Below are 16,231 nucleotides of genomic sequence, written 5' to 3' on the forward strand. Positions count from 1 at the left end.
TCCTTCCTGCCTTCCTTCTTTCCTCCCTTCCATCTTTCCTCCCTTCCTGCTTTGCTTCCTTCCTTCCTTCCTTCCATCTTTCCTCCCTTCCTCCTCCCTTCCTGATTTGCTTCCTTCCTTCCTTCCTTCCTTCCATCTTTCGTCTCTTCCTCCTCCCTTTCTACTTTGCTTCCTTCCTTCCTTCCTTCCTTCCTTCCTTCCATCTTTCCTCCCTTCCTCCTCCCTTCCTTTCTTCCTCCAAATTCATCCTATTTAATCTCTTTGAATATTTATTTCTTCCACCTCCTTCTTTAGTTCTCGATTTCTATTTAATTATCTCACATTTCACATCATTTCATGTAACATGTAGAATTAAGCTGCAAAAAGACATTCAACTAAATTTCTATCATGGCTTATAGACGCCTGAAAGAAAACGGGAAGCTTTGCACTTAGCTGGAGTCTGAGTTTTAAAAAATATGCAGGAATAATTGAGTGTTTTTCTTTCCTTCTTTCTTTCTTTCTTTCACTTCCTCGTTGCGTTTCCATTGGTAACTTTTGATGTTTTCTCCCACAAGTCATTAAAAGAAGAAGAAGAAGAAGAGGAGCTGCGTGCTGCTGCTGGTTTTACCGGCTAACGAGCTATTCCTTGTTGGGAGTTTCAATTTGGGGGGATAACACCACGCGAGCTGTGTTTTAATAAAGCATCAAACTGACGCTGCTTGGTGCATAGATTATACCGGCGGGTCTGGTGGAGAGGGGGGGTGGGGGTGGTGGGGGCGAGGGGGGGGGGGTGGTTGATGATGTTCATAGTGAATTTTGTGCTTTCCCCTCAGGCATTTCACAAGAGTCTCATTAAAGACTCCAGACCCCAAAAACACAACAGGTCAACAGAAAATCTTGTACAAACTCGACGTCTTCAGCGATGATTCATCATTTTTCCCTCGTTGGTCATAAAAAACAAGTCATTTGAATATATTAGCTTCGGCTTCAGTGAATATTGATCCTCATTTTTTACTGTTTTCTGCTTTTTTCTGACATTAAACAGAACAATCAATCGATTATTACAGAAAATCTGTTTTGACTGTTCCTTCCTTCCTCTTTTCCTTCCTTCCTTCCCTCTTTCTTTCCTCCACCCTTCCTTCTTTCCTCTGTCCTTCTTTCCTTCCTTCTTCTTTTCCTTTCTCCCTCCCTCCCTCCTTTCCTTCCTTTCTCCCCCCCTCCTTTCCTTCTTTCTTCCTTCCTTCCTCCTTCCTTTCCTTCTTTCCTTCCTTCCTTTCTCCCTCCCTCCTTCCTTCCTTCCTTCCTCCCTCCTTTCCTTCCAGCTCCCTCCTTTCCTTCCTTTCTCCCTCCCTCCTTTCCTTCCTTTCTCCCTCCCTCCTTCCTTTCTTTCCTTCTTCCTTCCTCCCCCTTCCTTTCCTTCCGTTCTCCCCCCTCCTTTCCTTCCTTTCTCCCTCCCTCCTTTCCCTCCTTTCCTTCCTTCTTCCTTCCTTCCTCCCTCCCTCCTTTCCTTCCTTCTTCCACCCTTCCTTCTTTTCTCCCTCCCTCCTTTCCTTCCTTCTTCCACCCTTCCTTCTTTTCTCCCTCCCTCCTTTCCTTCCTTGACTTGAGGACAACAGGAGGGTTAAGTTTTATGTGTGCAGATGAATAAAAAAACAACTTTACAACAAATGAGCTCAATATAAACTATAATAAAACTAGATTCCCTCTTCCAGATCAGAGGGAAAACAGAGAATAGCTAGCATCTGATATTCTCACCGGTTTCCCTTCTTGGCCGTCTCCTTCTCGTATTCCTCCTGGAGCAACGAGAGCTTGTTGGGGAGATACTCCTTACAGATACGCATCGCATCACTCCACATGTCACCATCCTGGGAATCAGTTTCATCAGCAGTGTTAGACATCTCAGACAAGTATCTCCTTCTTCTTATAGAAAATTAAGGTACGTTAGTAGTTAGTTGTACTTCTACATATAAAGAGACTAAAGTTACCTTGTAATATTTAACGGCCAGGTCGGGTCTCTGGGCTCGGAGCAGGAAAGCTTCAGCCTTCTGGTAGTCTTTCTGTTCAAAGCAGAACTTGGCTTGGCCGACCAGAACCTCAGACACACTCTCTGGATCGTGGTTCTCAGCAACCCGCTGCGCGTTGGTCCAGTCTTTGTTGTGGACGTACCTGGAAAACAATACAAATATCAGATTTTTTTTTTGGGGGGGGGGGTTAGTTTCCGTTTCGAGAGACACGTTAACTCTCGGCTCTCGGCTCCAAGTAGTTGATGAATATCGGCTTCAAACAAGCTGATTTTTTTGTAGCTTATTGAAATGAGCTGAAAGCAGAAACTTGGTGAGTCACTGCAGGTTTTACAGTTAAATCCCTTCAGCTCCACGGGGGACTGATGGCTATATTCAGAGGGAACTTCCATCATTATACGGCAGACTGATGTATCTGCAAGCTGACGTAAATCGACTCTAATGCTTTGTAAAAGTAAAGAAGAAACAAATGATTGAGTTTATCATTTTTAATATGTGACTGTGTGCTGTTTTAGCCTTGTAACTGAGCTGTGTTGTGGAAGGTGCTACTTCCTTTCTTTGGTCCATGTCAGGATAAGATGGAAGTTAAAGTTATATTAAAGGGTCTGATGGTCACCAGGGCTGTGTTCGAAACCGCATACTACATACTTCTATACTACATACTACATACTTCTATACTACATACTACATACTTCTATACTACATACTACATACTTCTATACTACATACTACATACTTCTATACTACATACTACTATACTACATACTTCTATACTACATACTACATACTTCTATACTACATACTACATACTTCTATACTACACACTTCTATACTACATACTTCTATATTACATACTACATACTACATACTACATACTACTATACTACATACTACTATACTACATGCTACATACTTCTATACTAAATACTACTATACTACATACTTCTATATTACATAATACATACTACATACTACTATACTACATACTACATACTTCTATACTACATTCTTCTATACTACATACTTCTATACTACATACTACATACTTCTATACTACATACTTCTATACTACATACTTCTATACTACATACTACATACTTCTATACTACATACTACGTACTTCTGCTGACATTATTACCACTAACAGAAACAAGTAAGCATGATCAGCTATAATCCCATCATCTACAGCACTCACATGAGCACAGCTTCTTTGGGTTTTCCCGCTTTGATGAACTCGACTTCAGCTTCGGCAAATTTTCCCTACGAGAGGAAGAGACAGGATTTATTGACCAGAGCGTTCAACGACAGCGAAGATTACGGTGTGAAGCAGGACTGTGAGGAGATTCACCTCATCTTCCAGGTATATGGCGTGTTTGAGGTGGATCTCGGGGATCTTCTCCTTACATGAGACGCGAGCCAAATCAAAGGCGAAGTCAAATGATCTGAAGAGAAGAGAAAGAGCATTAAATCACTAAATGCAGGATTAATACCAGAGACCGTATAAAAGAAATGGATGTAACATCCGTGACGTCACCCATTGGTTTGTGGACTGCTGCTCGGAAGCCAATAGTTTCTAATCTAGGCAGCGCCATCTTGAAAACTTCAGGTGCATGCTGGGAAAAATAAAAACACGGATTCTACTTATATGGGCATGAGGCGGAGTCATGAGCGGAGCGGGGAGGTTGCTATGGTTGCGAGGGCTGGATCTCGAGGACATTGGTCAATCAACCTGTCAATCAGGACGTAGCCACGCCCCCTAATGCATACCCTGCTTTATCGTCACATATAAAATCAGGGAGGCCAAAATGTCCCAAATGAACATCATACTGCATTGAAGAAGGCTTTAAACTAGCGATTGAGACCATAAACACATTTTGAAAACGTTTACTGAGGTTAGAAATCAAGTGAGAAGTTGGTGAATTCTCCATTGACTTGTATAGAGACGGTCGCCCCCTGGTGGCCTTTTGATAGAATGCAGCTCTAAGTTACTTCCACGTTGGCCTCATTTCAGAGGACCAGAACTCCCCGCCTGGTTAATACACAGAATGGATGGATGGCCTGGCCTGTTTATTAAAGCCAGCAGAGCAACATGACAACAATTCACACTTCCTTTATGGGATATATCATGAATGGTGAGTATATGTATATCATGCTGTTTCTCTGAGTTCTGGTGCAGCTCACAGGTTATTTGAAGCAGACTCGATGGCGTATTCCAGCAGGCCGAACTTGTTGAGCAGCTTGACGGCCGCCTCTCCTCCCAGGCTTCTGGCCCACAGGTACGCCACCTGCTTCTGCGCACCTGCACCTCCATGGCTCTTAGCCACCTGACACACACACACACACACACACACACACACACACACACACACACACATATAAATAAATATGAGGATGTATTTCACTAGAGGCGTCTTTCAGCAGCTTGTCTTTCTGATCCTTTACCACAGATAATCCCAGAGAAAAACATTTGTTTGTTGTTGCAGTGCGCTCTAAATCCTATTTTCCAAGACTTTTCATTCAGTAAACTATATACCGTATTTTCCGCACTATAAGGCGCACCTAAAAGCCTTCAATTTTCTCAAAAGCTGACAGTGCGCCTTACAATCCGGTGCACCTTGTATATGGTTATTACGGTAATATTTCGTGGCTGTGAGTGGTGGAAGCGCTGCGCAGCTCCTGTATCTAACGGGAGGAAGAGACGGGAGATTTTAGCGAGATGCGAGGACTCTCAAAAGCTTGACAGTTATGAGTCCGGCCAGAGTTTGAGCAGAAAGGTGGACACCAGTCTGATGATTAGCACCTTTTTTTTCAACTGCGGGTCGGCCGGGTTGTTGATTTGTACATTGTTCTGCGGGTCGGGCTGCGGGGCGGGTTAGGTTCTGGCGTGAAAATAGCTGACCCGCGCATCACTAATAGCTTCTATTCTGTGCGCCTTATAATGCGGTGCGCCCTATAAATTATAAAATAGGCCATTCGTTGAAGGTGCGCCTTATAGTGTGGAAAATACGGTAAACTATATTATAATTGAGCACTACACTCGACTACTGTAACGGTCTTCTGACTGGACTCCCACACAAAAGCATTAAACAGCTGCAGCTCATTCAGAACGCTGCAGCTCCAGTTTTAACCAGAACAAAGAGATCAGAGCACATTACTCCAGTTCTAAAGTCTTTACACTGGCTCCCAGTCAGTTCTAAAGTCTTTACACTGGCTCCCAGTCAGTTCTAAAGTCTTTACACTGGCTCCCAGTCAGTTCTAAAGTCTTTACACTGGCTCCCAGTCAGTTCTAAAGTCTTTACACTGGCTCCCAGTCAGCTCTAAAGCCTTTACACTGGCTCCCAGTCACTTCTAAAGTCTTTACACTGGCTCCCAGTCACTTCTAAAGTCTTTACACTGGCTCCCAGTCACTTCTAAAGTCTTTACACTGGCTCCCAGTCAGTTCTAAAGTCTTTACACTGGCTCCCAGTCAGTTCTAAAGTCTTTACACTGGCTCCCAGTCAGTTCTAAAGTCTTTACACTGGCTCCCAGTCACTTCTAAAGTCTTTACACTGGCTCCCAGTCAGTTCTAAAGTCTTTACACTGGCTCCCAGTCAGTTCTAAAGTCTTTACACTGGCTCCCAGTCACTTCTAAAGTCTTTACACTGGCTCCCAGTCAGTTCTAAAGTCTTTACACTGGCTCCCAGTCAGCTATAGAAGAGATTTTAACCCTCCTGTTGTCCTCGAGTCAAGGAAGGAAGGAAGAAAAGAAGGGAGGAAGGAAGGAGGGAGAATGGAGGAAAGAAGGAAGGAAGGAAGGAAGGAGGGAGAAAGACAAAAAAGGAAGGGAGGAAAGAAGGAAAGAAGGACGTTCCTTCGTTCATTCCTTCCTCCCTCCTTTTGCCTGTCTTTCCATCCTTCCCTTCTTATTTCCTTCCTTCCTCCCTTCTTTCCCTCCCTCTTTTTAACGATCCGGCCCACATGAGATCAAATTGGTCTGTATGTGGCCCTCGAACGAAAATGAGTTTGACTCCTCTGATGTAGATTATATTTACCCTGTGAGCCTCCTCCCACATATCGTTGACTCGGTACATGTGGACGGCAGCCTTCCACTCTTCAGCCTCCATGAAGTGATACTCTGCCTCTGAGAACCTGGATTCAGCCTCCAGCTCCTACGAGGAACACACATCATATATTAAATCAGCAAAACCTCAAAATCGTATTATACTCATTATTCTTATAGAGGAAAGCATGAGGTTTAAATTCATGGAGATAGAATATAGTCATGAAGCTAAATACATATGCTGACATTATTAATGTGTATTTCTAAGAAGGGAAGTCTCATCCGTTGCTGCCTGAGCTGTTCAAACACATCTCACACGAACTACTAAAATTTGAGGTTTCTGAGACTCGGAGTATTAAAATGACGGAGTATTAATATGACGGAGTATTAATATGACGGAGTATTAGGGCCAGGCAAAAACAAACCTAAACTGTGCCAGCAGCTGGAGTGTGAACGTCTGTAGAGTATGAAGGTGATTTTCTGAAGTGGTGCAACTGTATTCATAACTGATAAATGTATCATATCAGCTGGTTCTTTTTCTTGTTTTTTCTTGTGTTGGACTTTTTTTTTTTTTCTCGTGCCGGGCCTTTTTTTTGCCTTTTTTGTTGTCTTGTGTCGGACTTTTTTTTTTTTTTTTTAATTGCCTGGCTTTTTAAGAAAAAAAAGTATATTATTGCCTGCCATTTTTAAATTTTAATTTTTTTTTTTTATTGCCTGGCTTTTTTTTATTTTATTTTATTTATTTTTTTTATTGCCTGGCTTTTTTTTTATTTTAATTTTTTTTTTAATCGCCTGGCTTTTTTTTAATTTAATTTAATTTATTTTTTATTGCCTGGCTTTTTTATTTATTTATTTATTTATTTTCATTGCCTGGCTTTTTTACATTTTTTTTAATTGCCTGGCTTTAAAAATAAAAAAATAAAAATTTCTTGTGCCGGACTTTTTTTTTTTTTGTGCTTTTTCTCATACCAGGCCTTTTGTTTTTGCCAGTTATCTTGTTTTTTGCGGGCCGGACTTTTTGTAAAATTTATTCTTTTGCCTGTTTTTATTTTTTTTCTCACTTACAAATCAATCAAACTGGCAAAACAATTAAATGTAAAATTAATCTGGAAATTAGTCTTTCCTTTATGAACAGTGCCATTGTATCACTGAACCCTTATTAATTTTAGCCTGCATCACTGAGGTTTGGTATCGTGAAGTTGATCCCGGCGTACTGAACCTTGGCCAGGTGGAGGTGAGTCTCTGTCAGCAGGTCCGGATGATGTTTGGCCACCAAGCGAATGACGTCATCGAACATCCGGTTCTTCTTATACATGGTGATGGCGAGATCGGGCTGCTTCACCGTGGCAAAAAGCCTGCACACACACACACACACACACAAACAGATACACACACACACACACACACACACACACACACACACACACACACACACACACACAGATATGACCATCATGTTGTACATTTATCATAAAGCTCTAACTGCCATACTTTTTTCCTCACTTCCTTCCTTCCTTCCTCTTTTCCTCCCTCCCCCCTCCTTACTCCTTTCCTTCCTTCCTCATTCCTTCCTTCCTTCCGTCTTTCCTCCCTTCCATCTTTCCTCCCTATCTTCCTTCCTTCCATCTTTCCTCCCTTCCATCTTTCCTCCCTATCTTCCTTCCTTCCGTCTTTCCTCCCTACCTCCTCCCTTCCTTCCTCCCTTCCCTTCCTTCTGTCTTTCCTCCCTTCCTCCTCCCTTCCTGTTTTGCTTCCTTCCTTCCTTCCTTCCTTCCTTCCTTCCATCTTTCCTCCCTTCCTCCTCCCTTCCTGCTTTGCTTCCTTCCTTCCTTCTGTCTCTCCTCCCTTCCTCCTCCCTTCCTGCTTTGCTTCCTTTCTTCCTTCCTTCCATCTTTCCTCCATCTTTCCTCCCTTCTTCCTCCCTTCCTGCTTCCTTCCTTCCTTCCACACACACACACACTCATTAGTGCATCAACTCTTTTCTTTGTTTGAGAAACTTTTATAAACCTTGAGCTGTGAGTAATAAACTGTCTACAGAAATAATGACAAGTGGAGACAGGTTGAGTCAAACCAGCGTCTGTAATTACCCGCCACCGATCAACTGTCAAACACTTTTATTATTTTCTTTGCTATAATTGAGGTCAGACAAACGATGCCACGTATTATTATAAATACAGTGTGATCTGCTTTTACCTCTCAGCCTCTTTGAATTTGCCGTCTCTCTCCAGCTCCTGAGCTCGGCTGATATACAGAGCCATCACTTCCTCCTCTGTCATACACTTCACTGCCAACTGGAAAAAGGAAACAGGCTTATTAATTAATCTGTAAGAAAAGAAAAGATCCACCTCTGTCCTCTTCTCATAGGATTTTATTCATTCTGACTGATTTGGGATGAAACAGAGGCTATTAACCCTCCTGTTGTCCTCGAGTCAAGGAAGGAAGGGAGGAAGAAGGAAGGAAGGAAGGATGGATGGGAGGAAGAAGGAAGGAAAGGAGGAAGGAAAGAAGGAAGGAAGGAAGGAAGGAAGGATGGAAGGAAGGAAGGAAGGAAAGGAGGGAGGAAGGAAGGGAGGAAAGGAAAAGAAAGAAGGAAGGGAGGAAGGAAATGAAGGAAGGAAGGACGGAAGGACGGAAGGAGGACGCAGGAGGGAGGGAGGGAGGAAGGCAGGAAAGAAGGGAGGAAGGAAGGGAGGAAAGGAAAGGAAAGGAAAGAAGGAAGGAAGGAAGGAGGAGGCTGGAGGGAGGGAGGGAGAAAGGAAAAGACGAAGGGAGGAAGGCAGGAAAGCAGGAAAGAAGGAAGGGTGGAAGGTAGGGGAGGAAAGAAAGAGAGAAGGAAGGAGGGAGGAAGGGAAGAAAGGAAGGAAGGAAGGAAGGAAGGAAGATAGAAGAGAAGGGAGGAAGGCAGGAAAGAAGGGAGGAAGGAAGGGAGGAAAGGAAAGGAAAGAACGAAGGGAGGAAGGAAGGAAATGAAGGAAGGAAGGACGGACGGAGGAAAGAAGGAAGGAAGGAAGGAGGAGGGAGGGAGGGAGGGAGGGAGAGAGGGAGGGAGAAAGGAAAAGACTAAGGGAGGAAGGCAGGAAAGAAGGAAGGGAGTAAAGAAAGAAGGAGGGAGGGAGGAAGGGAAGGAAGGAAGGAAGGAAGATAGAAGAGAAAGGAAGAAGGAGGGAGGGAGGAAAGAGAGAGGAAGGAAAGAAAGAGACAAGGAGGGAGGAAGGGCAGAAGGAAGGAAGGAAGGAAGGAACAGTCAAAACTTTTTACTTCTCATATGTATTAAGTTTATGTCCATTCTGACCTTATGAGCCTCCTCCCAGCGTCCTGCCGTAGTGAACATCTCTATAGCATCTTTAATGTGGCCTCCTTTCACAAACAGCTGCTCTGCCACCTGCAGGACACACATGGTAACAACACACACACACACACAGATTATACACTCAATAAATATGAAATACAGCTCATATTTTTCTTCAGCAAACTGGATATAAAAACTTTAACTTGCTGATGAATGCTGGAAGGCAGGATGAGCCAAACACAGAAAAGCACATTTGAAAGACACTCATGAGCCTGTTCTTGTATCTATAGCAGAGGTGTCAAACTCATTTTCATTCAAGGGCCACATACAGACCAATTTGATCTCATGTGGGCCGGATCATTAAAAGGAAGGAGGGAAGGAAGGACAAATGGAAGGAAGGTGGGAAGGAAAGAGAAGGTGAAGAAAGGAAAGACAGGTGGAAGGAAAGAATAAAAGTGAGGAGGGAAGAAAGAAAAGAATGGAAAGGTTGGAAAAAAGGACAGGAAGGAAAGATGAAAGGGAGGAAGGAATGAAGGAAGGAAAGATGGACGGAAGGGAGGAAGGACAAATGGAAGGAAGGAAGGAAAGACAGATGGAAGGAAGGAAGGAAGGAAATAAGAAGGGAAGGAAGGAAAGACAGGCAAAAGGAAGGAGGGAAGAAAGGTAGGAAGGACAGATGGAAGGAAGGAAGGAAGGAAGGAAGGAAGGAAGGAAGGAAGGAAGAAACAAAAAAATGATAAAAGGAAGGTAGAAAGGAAAGAATCTGAGAATAAAATGCAAAAAGGAATATTGAATTTATTATGTAACAAATGTACATTACTTCTTATTGTTTCTTCATTTTGATTAAAAACTGTCTCGTCATTGTTTTTCTATTGAAATCACAGGTGTGTATTTGTGTGTGTGTGTGTGTGTGTGTGTGTGTGTGTGTGAGCTTTCTTTATTGTTTTAGTTTGGCACTGAATTATACTTTTCCTGCAACTTCCCTGAGTTGAAGAGCAAAGAGCTTGTTATCTTAATTACTTTCTGTGAATACGGCGGTGGAGCAAACAGACTGAAATAGCTAGTGCTATTTTCAGAGCCTGGCAGCGCGTGGAGGCAGAATGAGCTCAGCACACTGCGCTCCGCCACCATCTATCACTTCCTTTCTTTGTGTTTATGCCTGAATTCTCTCTTTCTCTCCAACTTCATATATCTGGTTTTGTTACAAGTCGTCCAAACTGTCATTACTGCCAAAGTGTCCTCGAGCAAACGCAACCCGCTGTGCTCCATGAGGACGGAGCTAAAGCTGATCCTGGGCTCGGACTCTCTGGTTATAACGTGTGTGTGTGTGTGTGTGTGTGTGTGTGTGTGACTGTATATCCCTGAGAGATATGCTGAAATCAACTGCCAGTGGCAAAATGTCACAGCTTACTTCGTCCCTCTGGCTGTCTTCATTGCACTGTCCTGTGAAACTCTGCTAAACGTCTCCTCAAAGCAAACTACAACAGCATTTAGCTCATATTATCTATAAGTATACGTCAGAGTGAATAACATTAAATGCCTGCTAAATATGTGTTCTGAGTTTGACATACCACAGAAAAGTGTGTTGTTAATGACCCTGCCAAATTTGAATGATTAAAAAAATCACCAAATATATGAAATTAGGCTTCAAAGTTGTGTAAAAATCAGCCTCTGAAGCCCCGCCCCCTACCAAGTGTCACCTGTCAATCAAAGTCACCACCTCTACCCGAAACATGGACGCTACGTCTGAGCGCTTTCTGCTGCTAGCTCGGTGCCTAGCTCAGCGGCTAACTCAGCTGCTAGCTTGGCGGCTAACTCAGCTAACTGGCTAACTGTAGACTGTAGTAGTAGTAGTGTGTGCTGAATGTATTTCTACCTCTACAGCAGCAGGGGCGGGTTTATGCTAATCACTAAATCCTGAACACAGAAATGTTGAAACACAGTTTGTGAAGCCTAGCTCCACAATTCAAATCTAAATGGTTGAAATGCTTTTTACACCTTTTTTAGAAATACATTTATGACCTATTTAATGTGTTTAGAAGAAAATGTTTGTCTTCATTTTCTTTCATATGTATTTCACCTCATAGTCCTGCATGGAGGCGTAGTACTGAGCTATCTTCACGTAGTAAGGGGCTGTGGACGGATCCTCCTGTAGCTCCAGGATGTGGACGGCTTTCTTCCACTGGCGAGCAGCGATGGCCGCCTCGATGGCTTTCACAGAGCAGCTAGAGGAGGAGGAAGGAGAGGAAGATAATACATATGTTTAACCCTCCTGTTGTCCTCAGGGCAAGGAGAGTAAAAGGAGTAAGGAGGGAGGGAGGGAGGAAAGGAGGAAGGAAGGAAGGAAGGTAAGGAGGAAAAGAGGAAGGGAGGAAGGAAGGAAAGGAGTAAGGAGGGAGGGAGGAAAGGAGGAAGGAAGGAAGGAAGGAACGAAGGAAAGGAGTAAGGAGGGAGGGTAGGAAGGACGGAAGGAAAGGAGTAAGGACAAAAGAGGAATGAATTTAGGAGAGAAGGAAGGGAGGAAGGAAGGAAAGAAAGGAGTAAAGAGGGAGGAAGGAAGGAAAGGAGTAAGGAGGGAGGGAGGGAGGAAGGAAGGAAGGAAGGAAGGAGGAGGGAGCAAAGAAAGAGGGAAGAAGGAAGGAAAAATTTAAGAAAGAGGGAAGAAGGAAGGAAAGAAGGAACAGTCAAAAGAGACGGGGTCAATTTGACCTTTGACCCGGGAGGATGACATAGGCAATAGTTGAGCTCTTCCATTGAAAATAAAGCCAGATTTAGAAGTAAAATAAACTTTTAGGACTCAAGTATAACATTTGATACTTTCCATGAGGAGTTTTAATGTCCTACAATTCACTTTCAGAAGCTTCATCAACCTGCAGAGAACAGGAAGCTGTGTGCTGACTACCTGTGTGTCTATATTTGGTGTATTTGAAGCTTGAGTTCAGTCATGTTTAAAGATATCTCCTCTCATCTTCCTATTATGGTCCTCTGGCCGTCATTGTTCCCCCTCTCCATCTGTCCAAATCTTTCTCTCTCTCCTCTCTCTCTCTCTCTCTCTCTCTCTCCCAATCTCTTTCTCTCTCTCCCAATCTCTCTCTCTCTCTCTTTCTCTCTCTTTCTCCTTCTCTCTCTCTCTCTGCTCTCTCTCGCTCCAAATCTCTCTCTCTCCAAATCTCTCTGTCTCTCTCTCTCTCTCTCTCCTCTTTCTCTCCTCTCTCTCCCAATCTCTCTCTCTCTTTCTCCTTCTCTCTCTCTCTCTGCTCTTTCTCCTTCTCTCTCTCTCTCTGCTCTCTCTCTCACTCTCCAAATCTCTCTCTCTCTCTCTCCTCTCTCTCTCTCTCCCAATCTCTCTTTCTCTCTCTCTCTCTCTCCTCTCTCTCGCTCCAAATCTCTCTCTCTCTCTCTCTGTCTCTCCAAATCTCTCTCTCTCTCTCTCTCTCTCTCTCTGTTTCTCCTCTCTCTCTCCCAATCTCTCTCTCTCTCTCTCTCTCTCTCTCTCTATCTCTCTATCTCTCTATCTCCCTCTCTCTCTGTCACTCTCTCTCTGTGTCTCTCTGTCTCTCTCTCTCTCTCTCTCTCTCTCTCTCTCTCTCTCCCTCCCTCCCTCCCTCTCTCTCTCCCTCTCTCTCTCCCTCCCTCCCTCCCTCCCTCCCTCCCTCCCTCCTCTAACATGACATACCCTGCTTCAATGAAGTGGTTGATGGCGGCGTCCATCTGTTTCTGCTGGACGAGGTAATCTCCCCAGGCCTCCTCCAGTTTCACCACCTCGGCAGGGAAGGCGATGCGAGCCAGCTCCACCGCTACGAGACACAGGAAGGAGAAACTTTATATCAGAGACTTCCAACAAATACATCAAGCTCTGTATTAACTTAAATATAGCATAGATCAGAGGTGTCAAACTCATTTTCATTCAAGGGCCACATACAGACTAATTTGATCTCATGTGGGCCGGATCATTAAAGAGATGGAAGGAAGGAAGGAAGGAAGGAAGGAAGGAAGGAAGGAAGGAAGGAAGGACGGAAGGAAGGAAGGAACGAAGGAAAGACAGGCAAAAGGAAGGAGGGAAGAAAGGGAGGAAGGACAGATGGAAGGAAGGAACAAAGAGAGGACAAAAGGAAGGTAGGAAGGACAGATGGAAGGAAGGAAGGAAGGAAGGAAGGAAGGAACAACAAAGAAAGGATAAAAGAAAGGATAAAAGGAAGGTAGGAAGGACAGATGGAAGGAAGGATGGAAGAAAGAAAGAGAGGAAGGACAAATGGAAGGAAGGATGGAAGGAAGAAAGGGAGGAAGGAACAAATAAAGGATAAAAGGAAGGTAAGAAAGACAGATATAAGGAAGGATGGAAGGAAGAAAGGGAGGAAGGACAAATGGAAGGAAGGATGGAAGGAAGAAAGGGAGGAAGGAACAAAGAAAGGATAAAAGGAAGATAAGAAGGACAGATATAAGGAAGGATGGAAGGAAGAAAGGGAGGAAGGACAAATGGAAGGAAGGATGGAAGGAAGAAAGGGAGGAAGGAACAAAGAAAGGATAAAAGGAAGGTAGGAAGGACAGATGGAAGGAAGGAAGGAAGGATGGAAGGAAGAAAGGGAGGAAGGACAGATGGAAGGAAGGAAGGAAGTATGGAAGGAAGAAAGGGAAGAAGGACAGATGGAAGGAAGAAAGGAAAGAACAAAGAAAGGATAAAAGGAAGGTAGGAAGGACAGAAAAGAACACAGGAAGGAAAGTGGGCCGGACTGCACCCAAAGGCGGACCGGTTCTGGCCCACAGGCCGCATGTTTGACACCCCTGGCATAGATCCTTTTGACAGCTGACATGTTTTTACCTTTCCTGAAAGCGGCTCCTTTGCAGTAGCACTCCAGAGCTCTCTGGTTGTTCCTGATCTTCTCGTACAGATCTCCGGCCTGGAAAACATCAAGCAGAGACAGATTAATGTCTTAGGAGGAAATATGCACATTAAGATAATTCAATATTGCTAAGTCAGAACTGCTCGTGACATATATCCATATTGTGGTGAAATTCTTCTGAGCTTCTTTGTCCCAACCACAGACTGTATAAAAGAAATGGACGTAACATCCATGACGTCACCCATTGGTTTGTGGACTGCTGCTCTGAAGCCAATAGTTTCTAATCTAGGCAGCGCCATCTTGAAAATTTCAGGTGCATGCTGGGAAAAATAAAAACACGGATTCTACTTATATGGGCATGAGGCGGGGCCATGTGCGGAGCGGGGAGGTTGCTATGGTTGCGAGGGCTGGATCTGGAGGACATTGGTCAATCAACCTGTCAATCAGGACGTAGCCACGCCCTAATGCATACCCTGCTTTATCGTCACATATAAAATCAGGGAGGCCAAAATGTCCCAAATGAACATCATACTGCATTGAAGAAGGCTTTAAACTAGCGATTGAGACCATAAACACATTTTGAAAACGTTTACTGAGGTTAGAAATCAAGTGAGAAGTTGGTGAATTCTCCATTGACTTGTATAGAGACGGTCGCCCCCTGGTGGCCTTTTGATAGAATGCAGTTCTGAGTTACTTATTTTCTCTTATTTATTTTACTTCGATTCAATTTTTATCATTTTTATTTTCATTTTCTTGCATGCATTGGTCTCAATTCTTTTCTTTGTCTCTTCTTCTTTGTTCCTTTTATAATTTTTATTCCTTCTCTTTATGTTATGTTGTCCTCGGTCTGCATTTGTTCTGTCTTATTATGAGCTTGTCAGTCAGCTGTGAAGCACTTTAAACTACATTAACCTTTATGAAAGCTGCTCTATATAAATCAAGTCTGATTGATGTGTTATATGTCATGCTTTTCTCTCTCCTCTCTTTCCTTTCTGAAAGTTAACCGTCAAATAAAGGCAAAAAGAAAAGAAAAAAAGACTTTAATACAGGGATGTCAAACATGCGGCCCGTGGGCCAGAACCGGTCCACCGAAGGGTCCAAACCGGCCCACTTTCCTTCCTGTCTTTTTTTCCTTCCTTCTGTCCTTCCTCCATTTCTTTATTTCTTTTTCCTTCTTTTCTTCCTGTCTTCTTTTCCTTCCTTCCTCCCACCATTTATTCCTTCCTTCCATCTGTCCTTCCTTCCTGCCTTCCTTCCTGTCTTATTTTCCTTTCTTCCTTCCTTTTTTCTTCCTCCTACCCTTTCTTTCTTTTTCCTTCCTTCCTTCCTCCCACCATTTCTTCCTTCCTTCCATCTGTCTGTCCTTCCTTCTTTCCTCCCTTTCTTTCTTTTTTCCTTCCTTCCTTCCGTCCTTCCTTCCTTCCTTCCTTTCTGTCTTATTTTCGTTCCTGTCTTATTTTCCTTCCTTCCTTCCTTCCTTACTTTCTTGCTTTCTTTTTTTTCTTCCTTCCACCCTTTCTTCCTTCCTTCCTCCCTGTCTTTCTTTTTTTCCCTTCCTTCCTTCCTTCCTTCCTTCTTTCCTTCTTTCCTCCCTCCCTCCCTTCCTTCCTTCCTTCCTCCCTCCCTTCCTTCCTTCCTTCCTTCCTTCCTTCCTCCCTTCCTTCCTTCCTTCCTCCCTTCCTTCCTCCCTCCCTTCCTTCCTTTCCTTCCCTCCTTCCGTTTGAGTTTTAGTCTCCTGCAGTCCAAAATTCAGTTTGAGAGGCTTAAATAGAGTAAATCCTGCACCATTAGGAAGCGTTCTCTCTCTTTAAGTCTCTTTCCCACCTGCTACACAAACACAGATGGCTGGAAGAGAAGCATTTAGTCCTCAGACAAACATCTACACACAGAGAGAGACACACTGAGAGCTAACGGGCAGATGGAGGGAGACGGAGTGTAAAACTAAAAAAAAACAAAAAACAAATGAAAGAAAGAAAGAAAGAAAACTGTTGTAGCTCTGCTGATACCTTTCATCTCCTGGCATCTGTTAGGAGACGAGAGGAAGACGAGAGGAAGACGAGAG

At 43.6% G+C, this 16,231-nt stretch overlaps 1 protein-coding gene across 1 annotated transcript in view; it reads right to left on the reverse strand.

The window, feature by feature from the left end:
- The window catches only part of ift172 (intraflagellar transport 172), a 60,551-nt gene that overhangs the window by 13,160 nt on the left and 31,160 nt on the right, over positions 1-16,231 (reverse strand). The window contains 12 exon segments of the mRNA XM_053337440.1: positions 1,735-1,844; positions 1,965-2,145; positions 3,196-3,260; positions 3,349-3,442; positions 4,182-4,324; positions 6,032-6,148; positions 7,259-7,394; positions 8,233-8,330; positions 9,332-9,421; positions 11,409-11,553; positions 13,005-13,125; positions 14,148-14,226. Coding sequence (XP_053193415.1) covers positions 1,735-1,844; positions 1,965-2,145; positions 3,196-3,260; positions 3,349-3,442; positions 4,182-4,324; positions 6,032-6,148; positions 7,259-7,394; positions 8,233-8,330; positions 9,332-9,421; positions 11,409-11,553; positions 13,005-13,125; positions 14,148-14,226 — 1,379 coding nt within the window.

Source organism: Scomber japonicus, chromosome 17 (genome assembly GCF_027409825.1).
Source record: "Scomber japonicus isolate fScoJap1 chromosome 17, fScoJap1.pri, whole genome shotgun sequence".
In the NCBI taxonomy this organism is placed as follows: domain Eukaryota; kingdom Metazoa; phylum Chordata; class Actinopteri; order Scombriformes; family Scombridae; genus Scomber; species Scomber japonicus.